This window comes from Botrytis porri, assembly GCF_014898465.1.
Source record: "Botrytis porri strain MUCL 3234 chromosome Unknown BPOR_008, whole genome shotgun sequence".
In the NCBI taxonomy this organism is placed as follows: Eukaryota; Fungi; Ascomycota; class Leotiomycetes; order Helotiales; family Sclerotiniaceae; genus Botrytis; species Botrytis porri.
Window position 1 is genome coordinate 1154761 of NW_024066082.1, and position 13461 is coordinate 1168221.

The window sequence follows — 13461 nt, forward strand, 5'->3', positions numbered from 1 at the left end:
TATCTCATACCCGGTAGTGAGAACTAACGTATCTCAACGCCATCTTGACTCACAACATAAGAATTCGAGACCAGTTGAATACTGATCAATGCATGGGGACTCTCCCAAGGCCCAAAATCGTTATACAACCCAACACAAACCATGCAAAGAACTCCCTCTCATATCAAAACATTGCATCTGAGAATGAACTTATAAACTCACAAATTGATAGTCCTCATCCTCTTCATTACACCAACCGCAAAGTTTCTACTCCTTCTGGCCCACATCTTGAGGTCTGCCGCAATAATTCAACTGAGAATGCAAATCGCCATTCCTTCCAGCCATACCTCCCAGCTTCCATATCCCAAAAGAAGCATGCCACCTCCCCCAAACCATGACACCCTCCATTCCAATCACACCAACTCTTTCATCCGACTCATCTTCGACTCCCAGAAATCCACCCCCTCCCCAACTATCATCTCAGCCATCGCCGAACTATCCCAACACTGCACCCCGAACCTCCCACATAAAACCCTCACATACCCCTCCTTCCAAAACCCTTTTTCCACACAAACAACCACCTTCTGTCCTGTCCTCTTCAACGCCGTCCCCAATTCCACCAACGCCGTTCCCCCCGCCCCTATTTTCCCAGCGCGGACATCCGCTCCTATGAACCCCACCACAACAATATCCGCTAATTCCAAGCCCTCGAGTTCGAAATTCACCTGTGTGACGAATCTTTCATCCGAGGGATCTTCGCGCCAAGTCGAGTCCCAGGTGGGGTTGTAGGGATCGATTATTGTGACTGGTGCAAAGCTGTTTGCTTTGTCAGGAACATTTTCATTATCTGTGGATGTGGAACGAGCGCGGGCTAGGAGACAATCTGTGAGAATCTCTTGCCAGCGACTCTCGTCTTTATTGTAGTTTGTGGTGCCGGAGAGGAAGATCATTGGGTGGGGTAGATTGTGGGGGTTGATGATTTTGCCATTTTCGATCAAGTCTGAAGAGGGGGTTAATAGGATGGTTTGGTTTGGCGACTTGGTGGATGTTGACATTGCGTTAGAGATGAGTGCGTTGGCGTACTATTCCGATGTTGAGTTAGAAGATGATGTAATATTGCCGGACGATTGAGGCTGTAGTTTGTTTGATCTACGTTGCATCGCATCTGCATCTACAGTTGTCCATTGACCAATCACGAACCCCCAAACCTGGTCATATCACTAGGCTCGTGGAGCATACATCCCATGTAAACCTCCATTAGATCATCTTCTTGAAGTATATAGAGTATATAGAGTGTAAATTCAATCATAAATAATCTTGTCTCCAATCCATCTATCGATCCTCTAACTCAACTCCGTCATCGAATTCGTCTTCTGTCCCTTCCGTTATATGTTCATTTCTATGATCTTGCGGGAATCTAGGGCTCCCTCTCCTTCCTATCGTCTCTCCACTTGCAAGTCTAATTCTTCCACCACTAGCACTATGTACTTTATTACCCACCCAAGTTCCCACACTTCTCATTACACCCCATAGCTTTTCTTCATTGTTTGATAACACGGGACCTCGTTCTTCTCTGAATCCTTCGTTGGCCTCCACTTTGAATTGGTATTTTAGGACGTCTTTGACAGTCACCAGGCCTTCTAGTTTCCCATGGTGTTCGATTAAAATTACTCGAGGTCCGATCTTTTGGAATAGTTCCATAACGGTTTCCAATGGCAATCGAGGATGGACAGTGACGGGCGTAGAATCTATGAATCGACTAAAATCGACCGATGATGATGCCATGCCTTCGAATGTTGTAGAGGCTGCTGGTGTAGTGGGAGTCATGGGATCCTGGGTCGAATTGTTGTTCAGAGGCGAAAAATAGCATTTTGCCGAAGGAGAGATAGTTCTATCTCGTTTAACACGATCGATTGCATACCTCAATTCTGTCCGGCCAATGTATCCGACTAAAATATTTGAAACACGATCTTCCACGATTGGAAATCCTTGATATCGATCTTCGAGGAGCAACTTTTCCAAGTGCCTCATTGTATAGCCAGTTGTTGGCAAAATGACCACATCGCTTGTCATGACTTGAGATACAGGCACACCAAAAGTATGTTCCTCTTTATTATCGAGGAAAGGAAATCCGTTGAACCAGATCATGCGATCAGCTATACCACCCTTTCCAAAAAATTCAGAAACGGCTTTCGTTACGCCGACAACAATCATAGTTGGAAGAATGTAGGTTGTTGCACCTGTAAGCTCGAACATAATAACGACGACAGAGACAGTAATGTGCATGATTCCACTCAAAGCGGCAGCTGCACCAAGGAATGCATATGTTCCTGGTGTGATACAGGGCACATCGGGTTGACAGGCAGCAAAAAATACGGAGGCGGGATATGCTTCATGAATCGCCTGAACGAGAATACCGATAGTACGACCAAAGGATGCTCCAATTGCCATGGATGGGACGAAAATTCCAGCTGGAACTTTGCATCCATATGAGATGATCACGAGAAACATTCGAATGATAGTTGCCAAAATCAATGAAAAGACCATTTTCCATCGGTTCTCTTTATCACAAAGACCATTGTAATCCTCCGCACCTTCACATTCCAAGAACAAAATCTCCATACTCTCGGTCATATCGATTCGTAAAAATATGTTCGGATAGCAAATTAGAGCGGTTCCAGTCGCAAGTAAAGTCGCTTCGAGTATTGCATATTTGGAGAGATACTTCTTTCGAAATGATTGTGCTCTCAAATTCCACTTGATCATAAATGCTCCATAAAGTCCACCGAATATACCTAATACGATGTAGAAAATTACCTCGAAGAAGTGCCATTCACGATCATAATGAACTTGAAACATGACAAGTTGGCCTGTTCGGAATGGGTTCATTGCCGCAAGAACAGCTGTTGCAACCAATGCGCAGAAATAACTTCGCCACATGGTCTTCAGGGGAAAGTATGAGGACATCTCTTCGAGAGAAAACAACACACCTCCTATTGGGCTACCAAATGCCACAGCAACACCAGCTGCTGCACAAGCACTTAGAATTTCTCGAGTTTTGGAGGCATTTCGTTTATATTTTTCGAAAAGTCTGGAGATGACATTGCCGGTACATACTGCATAATGAACACTTGGTCCTTCTTTACCTACTGATAAGCCGGATGCAATTGCCAGAGGGAGTGCAATTGATTTAATGATCAAAGTCCAGAATCCAAGAAATCCTTTCATGACAAATCCAGCAATGATACATTTTATCTCAGAAATTCCGGATCCAGCTGCATAAGGAGCAAATGATCTTACGAGACTTGCTGAAGTCAATGCGAATATCGTCTGAAGAGGTCAGTATCTATGCGATTAAATCAAACGAAATTACCTGCAGCAAATAAAGTGTATATCACATAATTGACTGGTGGGAAAGAGCTCCACCTATGCCAATCATCACATCCTATACTTATTTAGCACCACATTTCTCATCTACTGGTCAAAAACATGCCTGTATCTTCTCCCCAGCAACAAAAGCTCTCGTTGAGGTAAAATCCAGTCTTACAATATCCCAACTTAATATCTGACAGCCATTCCGTAATTATGTTCAAAAATGCAGCATTAAGACCAATTGCAGCGCCTACACGTTTCGCATCAGCATATTACCCTCCACCACATTTATACCACTCCGTACCTATAATCGTAACCACAATCCAAGCTTGCGCCGCATCATAAGATTCCCATAACTTATATCTCCAGCCTGCGTGTCCACCTCTTTCAAAAAATCCCGCTGTTTCTCTCTTTCGAACTTTCCTTCGTATTTGTTCTTTCGCCGCATCTTGAACCCAATCTTGAGAAGTGTCAACTTAGTTGTCGCAAACCGAACAAGAGGGGTGTTACCTATAGTCGTGAAATCCTATTGAACCATAATTAGCGCAAAGCTTTCGGAGCCGGCAATTGTAGTGCATAGGGTAGAATACCTCATAAAGTTTGATTTCCTCGATTTCCTCATCTATCTGACGTTCTGCGACGTTCGGCACATTGGTAGCCTCGCCTTGTTCAGCACTTGAGACGGCAAAGGATAGACGATGAGAGAAAGAGGGACGTTGATGGAGGCGCGCTGATGGCACAGAAAAAGAAGATGATCGTGAGTTCATGGCCCCATTTGTATCGACACCATTGTGGGAATTGCAGTCATGATACAAAAGAGCTCGATATTCGAGATGGCTTACTGAGGGCAAGCGCTACATGCGGCCGCAAGCGTCGGGTAAATGCTCTCGGCAGTCAGTCTTTATATCAGCGGATCTCGTTTTGGTTGGTATGATGTTAAATGATAAGAAATCCAATTCTCAATATAAAAAATATTCAAATTTCATCTGAGTTCTCAGATTTTGATATTTATTTTGAACTGAATTATTGATTCAAGAAATCGGTGTGATATTAAGACAAGCTCAAAAAAGGCCAGTTTCCGTTCGTTTTTTCGCATATGTAGAGAGTCAAGCTAGTCAATCTCTCTCTATTATCACTTTGCCTAGATTTTAACGCCTTATAGATTGGTCGCATCTTTTCCTGCTCAATCTCAGGCTGAACGTTAATATTCGATGTTTCTACATGTTTCCTAGTTTCCGCTTCTTGTCAATGTTTTGACCGCACGCCACCTTGATTGCAGGCCGTTCGTGCCACGCTTTCCAGCTGTGAGCTTCACATGCTCTGTAGCTTGCTTCATCGGAAAGTGTCAAGTCTCTCATACATTCTGGGTAATGCTTATCACCATTGATGCACTTGTCTTCCGGGACTTGACCATTTCGAAGTACTCTTTTTCGGCTATCTTGACAAATTCTGCGAGAACTCGAGGCTTCTTCGCTTTCCCCAATGACGTGGGATGGACGCCTACATGCCTCGTTACCACAAAGCTTGCTTTTCGTGAAGTAGCTATCATCCGATGAATATTTCGCTTCCAGAGCTAATATGCCTTCTTTGGGTGGCATATGATTTGAAATAAGCAAGACGACCACCTCGTCCAGGATCAGCAGCCATGTATGATTCATTGAGCAACGCGAACAGCCATATTAAACCCTATTGCCGCAGATGCCACCGCTCCCTCTAGAATGCATTTTGTCAAGTCCAGAAATGCCTTACTTTCAAGCTCCAAGAGACTTCTGCGAATGACTGCTAGCGTTGTTTTCTCCTGAAGACCTCTTTTGAAACACGTTGCATGATGTGGAGGATCTGACGTTCCAGAGACTTTTACATGTGATTTAGATTTCTGAAACAGCTCGTTTGCCCATGCTATCGTCTCAGTCCGCCATGCCCCATCATTCACGAGAGGTGAAAGGTTTGGTTCTTGCTCACTTGTAGAATCGTTAGGGACTTTCATATAACGCCTCGTCAGCAACAGATCTACCCTTTGTGGAATCATCATATGCAGCAATGTTTTCTGCAGCAATACTCTCTTCCTTCAACTGGAACGAGTCATGTCTATCGAAGTCGGCTCCACCATCATCGCTATCATCATCGGAAATTTCAACAATTTCCAACTTGCGCTTGATACCGCTACCAGAAGCATCCTTTTCCAGGTTCTTTGTGCCTGTTTAGTCGTCAACTTCTTCTTCCTTTATAGCCGATGTGAATGCTTTGCTTTGATTATGGCTCGGTACTGTTGGCTTCGCAATGATGGTTCCTGTCTTTATTGTTGTTGAGTCCATCTTGCTTTTGCCTTCGGTCGAATCTGTGGCCGTCTGGGTTTCATTATCTGGGATATTATTGCTCACTTGAATGTGCTGCCCCTCAATCGTCGTTGTGTTCTGTGCAGGTAAGCGTGCGGCACTCTTAATATCCCGTTTCCACGACGATACAAGTTGTTTGCGTTTACTTTGGTGAGACTGAAGACCCGGCGGCCAACATGAAGTTGGAGCATCCCTAGATCTAACAATACTTGCCGACTTGTTTGATGGTAGCGTAGGTTTGGCTTCTTCGACGGTATTCGCAATGGTGGACGCCCCCACTGCATTTTCTGCAACCTCCTTGCTTTGACTTTTACCTCTATCCACAGCTTCCTCTACAGTGGACGACTTCTGCATCGTCTCATTGTTGCTTTTCTCAACACGTTTGCTTGATGTGGCGGTTCCTTGCATATCACATTGAGCTGGATTATCAGATCGGAACTTTACAGCAACATATGTTAGCTGCTTGTTTAGCACACGGTAAAGGAATTCGAACTCACTCTGGCAAGAATCTTTAGAGCTTTAATCTGGTCATTCTCTGTAATCTAAAGGGCGAACTCGAGGAGCCCCACTGCATTCCCCTTATCTGGTCGACTTTCAAACTGAATTGATAGTTAGCATAGTCAATGGTGAACCTTTTAAAAAGTCCCATATAATGCGTATGCCTCAAATAAACGGAAAATTTCACAAGTGATTTGGACATCTCAAACCATGTGTAAACAAGGATTAATCTAGACATTCCACCTCATTCAAAGCTTTCGAATTTTATACCGAGTCACTCACCCTTAAAAGTACATTGGCAGCCTCCCAAATAGATCCATATGTATGAAAGATCGCAAAACGAATCAGTTCATTTTCAAATCCCAACTCCGCAACATTTTCGATGGTCAACTGGGGAGCTTTTTGAGCAGGCTTTTTCGAGACAGCTCCCTGTGCTGGAGGCTCACTTGTACTTTTGCTGAGGTCGGTCATGGTGTTTTGTTCTAATTGGATGGTCAAGATCAGTGGAGAAAGTCAGGGCGTCCCTCTACTAGATACGTGGCGCGGATTTCTTGCGGAGTAATTGCTGAGTGTGTTGTTATATTTTAAACAAAGTGAGGGGAGGGTTTGAGACTGATTTTGGTTCAATAGGTTGAAAGGTAGAGGGTATGTAGTAAGAAAAGGGAGGGGAAGAAGGTGGTTGAGGTTGGAGAAGCGAGAAAAGTGAAAAAGTGAACCAAATGTGGAAAGGGGAGCGGGACAAAAGTGAACATCTCATTATAATTTAGCAATAGCGTTCTATCACTCATAACACTTCCGCCGATATCGTATAGCATGATTTAAAGGTCATATACATTGTCGATTTATTGGCTGTTTAAAGCACATTTACAAGAGAAGCTTTATGCATCTCGTTTAACACAATAATCCTCCATATCCTCCATATCCTCCATGTTGTGTGCTGCTATACCATCACAGATAATCTTTTCCCACGCCATGATGCCCCTAATACCAAATGAGCCCCCCCCCCTCGCCTCCTACTAACTACTAACACTGCTGAAGACACAAGGCCTTGCCATCGCTGGAAATGGAATATCAAAATCCGCGAAGACTTCAACAAAGCTGAATAATTAAACTCGTAGCAAAATAAAAAAAATTGCAATGCGCCGAAGGCCAACTTCGAATATTCTTTTGAGTGCATGTGCGCCGAAGGAGTATTGTTTAAACTAAGTCTAGGTGATATCAGCTTAGAAGACTTTTCACTTAGTTCGAATGTCGAGGAGATCGCTCAGTTGCCAGAAATTTTTTAATGAAGCTTCATGTGATCTCGAACCGAGTGATAATACTGATGAGCAGACCAAAGCCAAGAGCGCAAATCGAAAGTTATTCTACAGGACATGGGAGTTTCCATGTAACTCCTAACATGCGCGCTAACCTACCAACAAGTTTGGAACGAGCACTTTCCTCTCTCGTTGGACCAGTAAGTAGACATGACGGGTTATGAGGATTTCGATAGGTTCCACCATGACAAAATTGAGCAGGTCTATTTCGGGTCTCGATGCAACATCTTCGAGGTGAGTTGATAGTAGCTGTGTTCCCGTCTGATAAGTGCGATGGACGGGCACAATACCACTGCCATCATCGTCCGAGACTCGAACTGTTTCCTATCCTAACATGTCCAATTCAGAGCATGATTAGGGGAGCTAAGCTACAGACCTCTAGCAAATTGTCTACGGCGTCGAACAAATCATCATTGGGATGGTACACAGAAAAATCGATCAGTTCTCAATCGAAATCCAAGCGGTAGAGCGTTTCAATGGTCAAGTCACCATCTTTAGGAGAAGTCGCAATCTTGCGTTTAAGAATGGGTAGTTTTGGAAGCTCGGCGAGAGAGGTGTGGTGGATTATAACACCCAACAGAAGAGAGATGAGTCGACAAGCCTGGTGGATATTTTTGGAAACTGTCGAGATTGTTTAGCTGTCAGAAAAGAAAGGGTAGAGTGCTTTTTTTCAAGATACACGAACTCGCATGCAAAATCTGATAGACAAACGCTGGTAAAGTGTTCTTTTGATATTATATAACGTGTTATCACGTGAAGCTACAATTTTCCGCCCATCTAGGACTTTTTCCTCAATGTAACATGAAATCCTTGTGGGTCCACTTCTCCGTAGCCTTTCTCTTTGCCTTCTTTGCGAAGCTGATAGGACGTCTACTCTCGACTTTTCCACGGACCAACATATTTCTATATCTATCTTTCAACAAGTTACCCTCGGGTTTCAGTAACCTCAATGATTCTTGCAACTCGTCTGGTAGGACGAGCTCAAGATCCCTCTCTGGCAAAGCAATCTTTCCCAATTTTCTTCTTCGTAGTTCCATATCATCCCCTTCACTACTATCGTCTTCCACGACCGTCAACGAGCGAGCCTTTTCTTTCTCCGCAAGAGCCTTGGCCAATTTCTTAATTTGTGCAGCTTGTTCTTCTTTCTTTTTGTTATGAGCAGCTATTTTAGCTTTCCTTTCCTCTTCTTTTCTCCTCTTTATCCTATTTCGTTGAGCTTGAGTTTTCCTCTCGGGCCTCTTAGCGTTCAAACGAACATCTTCTGCGCCACTCTCAAAACCTTCCCAAGCAGAATCTTCTTCCCACTCTGACATATCTGCTCGCGCTTCCGCAGCTTCTGCCTCGGCCGCAGACCTATTCGCTGCTTCTCGCTTTTTCTGTTCCAACTCAATAGCAGCCAATCGTTTTTTTTCCGCTGCAAGCTCCTTTTCTCCCTCAGTCGTTAATCTCTCTTCGTAATCTGTGAATACTGGGTTATAACTGTATCCTCCCTCCGGCTTTTTAACTGCAGGAATATCCTTTCCACTGGCTGCCAACGAAATTGGCTTTTGCTTCCATGAACTGGGGATTGTTGTCTTTTTTGCCTTCTCGAGAAATGAGAATCTTGGATCTTGTGTCGCTTCTTCAATGTCCTTCTGCTCGTCCCAGGGATCGAATGAAGCTTCTGTGACTTCAACCGTCTTCTCTTGATGTCCGTCGGCAATTTTGCGTAGTCGAGTAAGCTCTTTGTGCGAAATATAACCAGTTCTTTGGCGCTTCGATTCGATAATTCCATCGGTAGTACCTTGTCCTGGGCGCTTTTTCATCGACACAGCTGGAACAGCAGAGCGTTGAGCAATGATTTCATCGGCTTTGAGTGGCTTGGAGGCTTTCAAGTATTTCTTCGGTATCGCAGCATCTCCAGCAGTATCCAAGGTGAAAAGATCAGCGGAATCCTTCTCAGCAATAACTCCACTGCAATTAAATTAGTGATATACAAACAATTGATTCACAAATGGTCTCTTACCCTGCCATCAATTCATCTCTAACTTCGTCCAAACCTTCTTGGACTTCTGTGACATCGACATTCTTTCTCCAAGCCTTCTTTCCCTTCCTTGACTTTTGATTGTGTTGTTGGGGAGCATCTTTAGAGCCCGCAAGTGGTTTAAGGACAGGCATTTTGTTACGGTTGTATTGCTGAAACTTTCGAAATTCTGGCAATTGCAGGAAAAATAATTTTGAGATTACGATAATTTTTCTGATAGCTACGGTAGCCTGTTTGAGCCAAAGGCCCAGCCTCGGCCGCCTCCAACAATTTACGGTCAGGCTATTGAAGCAAGCTACTGAAAGTCGTCCTCCTTTGTTTAAAAGGCGTTACCGAAGTAAATTTACGACTTTCAGAGGTTCCCTGAAATCATCTTAATCAATTAATATAAACTTCTTGACCGTCGTCATATTCTGGAACTTCAAAATGGCGCAAGCAACTGGAACTTACAACAATCCCCTGAAGAAGTTCAAGTATGTTGTTTCCTGTCTTGTCTAATACCACATCACTAATTATGATTGCAGATTGGTCTTCCTCGGGGAGCAAAGCGGTATGAACTTGATGCGGTATTCTATATGAATGACAAGTTAATAATGAATTGCAGTTGGCAAGACTTCTCTTATTACACGTTTCATGTACGACTCTTTCGACAACATGTACCAAGCAACGATTGGTATAGATTTCCTCTCTAAAGTGAGCATTCTCCAAGCACAAAGTCCATAGCAATAAGTCTAACGCTTTCTTTAGACTATGTACCTGGAGGATAGAACTGTGCGATTACAATTATGGGATACCGCTGGACAAGAGAGATTTCGAAGTTTGATTCCTTCATACATTCGCGATTCTAGTGTAGCAGTGGTGGTTTATGATATTTCAAGTACGATATTATATTTGTCTTTCAAACTACACACTCTAATGTCTTGTTAGATCGAAAATCGTTCCAGAACACAAGGAAATGGGTGGACGACGTCAGAGGTGAACGAGGAAACGATGTCATTATTGTATTGGTTGGCAACAAGACAGATTTGAACGACAAAAGAGAAGTAACCACAAGCGAGGGCGAAGAGGAGGCAAAGAAGAACAACTTGATGTTCATTGAAACGAGTGCAAAACTGGGTCACAACGTGAAGACTTTATTCAGGAGGATAGCTCAGGCTTTGCCTGGGATGGAAGGTGCTGATAATGCAGCGACGCCGAACCAAAGTAAGTTTGAATGTGGCCAACGGCGTTGGAGCGGCAGCTGCTAACCTTGGAAATAGTGATTGATGTTAACGTCAACCCAACTCCTGCAAGTCAAGAAGGATGTGCATGTTAAACGAGGAAAGTAATAATGGGAATATTCAAGTTCTTTTCGATGCTTGTCTTATCTGGGACTTTGAAAGTATTAGGAGCATAGCATTTCACAGCGTATTTATATGATATCGATAGCGTACATCTTTGGCGTACCTACTTAATGAGCTCTTGAAGTTATTGTAGACTAGGGGTAGAAAGTTAAGTGATCAGATTCTGGAATAAAAGAACACACTTTACCTCACTGAGTCTTCCGTTATGAGTGCCCAAGGATGTATTACATGTTGACTACTGATCGAACAGTTTTGAAGCCTCTCGCAAGCAATCCCATGATTTCAATGATGAGCGTGACCCTCTTCGAACGGACGGAAAAAACTGAACCCCAAAATTTTACATCGCAATCTAGATTTGACATCAAAGCCTTCAAGTGATATTCCTTTTGGAAATTTTAAGCCCAATAATCTTACAAATGACAACCCTTCTTCTTCACTTTACAAGAATTAAAAATGGAAAGACGAATTTTAGTTCAATTTTGATTTAAGAACCACTTTCAAATTTGCTCTTATGTTTGCGGACTTGCGGTTCGGTCTTCTCGTATATCGCGAGCCCCTTTAAGATTGTGCCGATCCAAATATAGGTGATGGCTTACATAAGTAACACCAATCCGAAGATTCGAACAACCATCTTCCAAGTTATCAATCAAGAACGACTTTGTATCATTCCTTTTGGCGCATCGTTGAATCTTTTCACTTCTCGTCGCAACACATTGACGAGTCAAATTCCTACACACCCGTATAATTTCATAATGGTTTCCTTACCGCGATGGGTGCGGGTTCCTCGCCCCAGGGTAAGTAATCTCATTTATCAATCTTTTGTCGCCCATGGGAGATGGAGCAATGTTAATTGGTGAACAGACTTTTCTATATCTCATGACTTTACGTACCGGAACAGAGATGATTTCATTATCAATGATCTTCAACAAAGTTACTGGTTTTTACGGTCTTCTCGCAGTGCTTGCCGGTTTGAAATTGTCGCCTTTACAACTTTCAATGTACATATATTCCGTCGCGGCTCTCGCACTTACCGCGTTCCTTATGCCTCATATCCGCAAACAAACACCGTTTCAATGCTTAGCCCTCGCATGGTTTTACTTGTTCGACACGATCATCAACACAGCCTTCACCACCGCGTTCGCAGTAACATGGCTTCTAGCCGTAAGCGCCGACCAATCTAATAAAGGTATCTCAAGCGCCGCTCCAGGAGGTAGCACGATCGATGAAACGGCAGGCTTTACAAGCCCGAAATTCAACGTCAGCGCAGTCAACGTTATTGCCTCGCCAGCTTCGGGTGCTAGACAAGATGCGGTAGCATACGGAACTACAGCTGGAGCAACTCTTGAGCAGAGTGTTGGGATTGAGGAAAGCGTTCCTAGTATCATCGTCGTTGGAATTCTCACATTGATTCGAGTCTATTTTATTTTGGTAGTTATGGCATATGCACGTCAAGTTTTAAGGCAGAATATGTACTCTGCCTCTTCAACAAAATTACATCTCAACACCGATGGTAGCACCGACGCCCGCGCAGAAAATCCCTTTGCAGTGGACTCGCCACAAGGGCAAGGTTGGAAGGGCAAACTTGGTAGACTTATGGTGAAGGTTGGAGAAGGATATTGGCTTGGTGGCCAAGTAGATGAAGCATGGGTCAAAGGTTTAGATGGACGATTCAAGACCCAAAGAACATTCAATGGACCTCCAGGTACCATAGAAAGAGAACGAAGAGCGAGAAGTGGAACAGGACCACCTCTTCCAGCCAAGGGTCTCGCCACTGGGAAGTTGTAAGACTATTTTCAATATGATGATGGTCATTTGGGCAGTGAGGAATAGATATGATAGATGGATTTCTATTGTGTTGATACGACGATGTAAGCTGTATAGGAAAGCAAAGGTGTAGACTAGAGGACGTCATTGGTATGACATTCTGTTGATACATTTCAGAAGAGCTTGATGATCAATCTTTCATAACCTCAAAGCTGGAAGAGGTTTTCATAGTACATATGGCGTTCTTTGGGTACGTTGGTAGGGGGTTGCTTGCAAGCAGTCGAACTTATTTTTGGTGGATTCTCGAATTGCTTATGGTCATGGAATAGGAAATCATTGATGACGGCAATTACTATTATATAATGATTTAGGGATTAATGCAAATTGATAGCTGCAACCTGTGAAAACATCTCGTGTTCGGGTTCCAAGTCTAGTTCAACTTTCTTGCCACCAATATTGGCCTCACTTCGAAGCTTTCAAAGCCCGCATCTAACGAGGCAACTAAGAACCCATCAAGCGTCAAACCAACCACGCTTTAACCTTGGACCAGACACAAAACAAGACATCAACACGGGCAGGACGGGCTTTACTCGGAAAGTGCCTTATACTAAAGTAAATAATAGCATTTCGGGATGCTTCTCCCTTGTTGATTTTGATATTCTCACCATCAAATATTTTGATCAGCATCGATGGCGTGCTCAATTGTGGCTGGTGTTTTCCTTCAAAGCCGTTTTAGATGACAAACGATACTTTTGTTGATTTCTAATTGGTCAATCACATGTCCCTTTCTCCATGAATTTATGTCCCAAACCTTTCCATTCCCTCACTAT

At 43.4% G+C, this 13461-nt stretch overlaps 6 protein-coding genes across 6 annotated transcripts; 2 read left to right on the forward strand and 4 right to left on the reverse strand.

Moving 5' to 3' along the window:
* Positions 1-246: 246 nt before the first annotated feature.
* On the reverse strand, positions 247-1034 carry EAF01_006466 (uncharacterized protein; the record flags this gene model as incomplete). The annotated part of the gene is made up of 2 exons (XM_038914720.1): positions 247-451; positions 523-1034. The coding sequence occupies 2 exons, from the start codon at positions 1032-1034 to the stop codon at positions 247-249; spliced, it is 717 nt and encodes a 238-aa protein (XP_038769675.1).
* A 277-nt stretch (positions 1035-1311) lies between these two features.
* EAF01_006467 (uncharacterized protein) lies at positions 1312-4118 on the reverse strand (the record flags this gene model as incomplete). The annotated part of the gene is made up of 6 exons (XM_038914721.1): positions 1312-3309; positions 3357-3424; positions 3473-3601; positions 3656-3811; positions 3862-3877; positions 3942-4118. The coding sequence occupies 6 exons, from the start codon at positions 4116-4118 to the stop codon at positions 1312-1314; spliced, it is 2544 nt and encodes an 847-aa protein (XP_038769676.1).
* A 450-nt stretch (positions 4119-4568) lies between these two features.
* EAF01_006468 (uncharacterized protein) lies at positions 4569-6656 on the reverse strand (the record flags this gene model as incomplete). The annotated part of the gene is made up of 5 exons (XM_038914722.1): positions 4569-4976; positions 5024-5331; positions 5366-5540; positions 5619-6125; positions 6468-6656. The coding sequence occupies 5 exons, from the start codon at positions 6654-6656 to the stop codon at positions 4569-4571; spliced, it is 1587 nt and encodes a 528-aa protein (XP_038769677.1).
* A 1636-nt stretch (positions 6657-8292) lies between these two features.
* EAF01_006469 (uncharacterized protein) lies at positions 8293-9658 on the reverse strand (the record flags this gene model as incomplete). The annotated part of the gene is made up of 2 exons (XM_038914723.1): positions 8293-9454; positions 9507-9658. The coding sequence occupies 2 exons, from the start codon at positions 9656-9658 to the stop codon at positions 8293-8295; spliced, it is 1314 nt and encodes a 437-aa protein (XP_038769678.1).
* A 94-nt stretch (positions 9659-9752) lies between these two features.
* Positions 9753-11058, forward strand: EAF01_006470 (uncharacterized protein). Its single transcript, XM_038914724.1, has 6 exons — positions 9753-9997; positions 10049-10074; positions 10129-10217; positions 10272-10401; positions 10452-10727; positions 10784-11058. The coding sequence occupies exons 1-6, from the start codon at positions 9951-9953 to the stop codon at positions 10837-10839; spliced, it is 624 nt and encodes a 207-aa protein (XP_038769679.1). The 5' UTR covers positions 9753-9950; the 3' UTR covers positions 10840-11058.
* A 561-nt stretch (positions 11059-11619) lies between these two features.
* EAF01_006471 (uncharacterized protein) lies at positions 11620-12652 on the forward strand (the record flags this gene model as incomplete). Its single annotated transcript, XM_038914725.1, has 2 exons — positions 11620-11661; positions 11729-12652. 2 exons carry the CDS (start codon positions 11620-11622, stop codon positions 12650-12652), a joined length of 966 nt encoding a protein of 321 aa, XP_038769680.1.
* Positions 12653-13461: the final 809 nt, after the last annotated feature.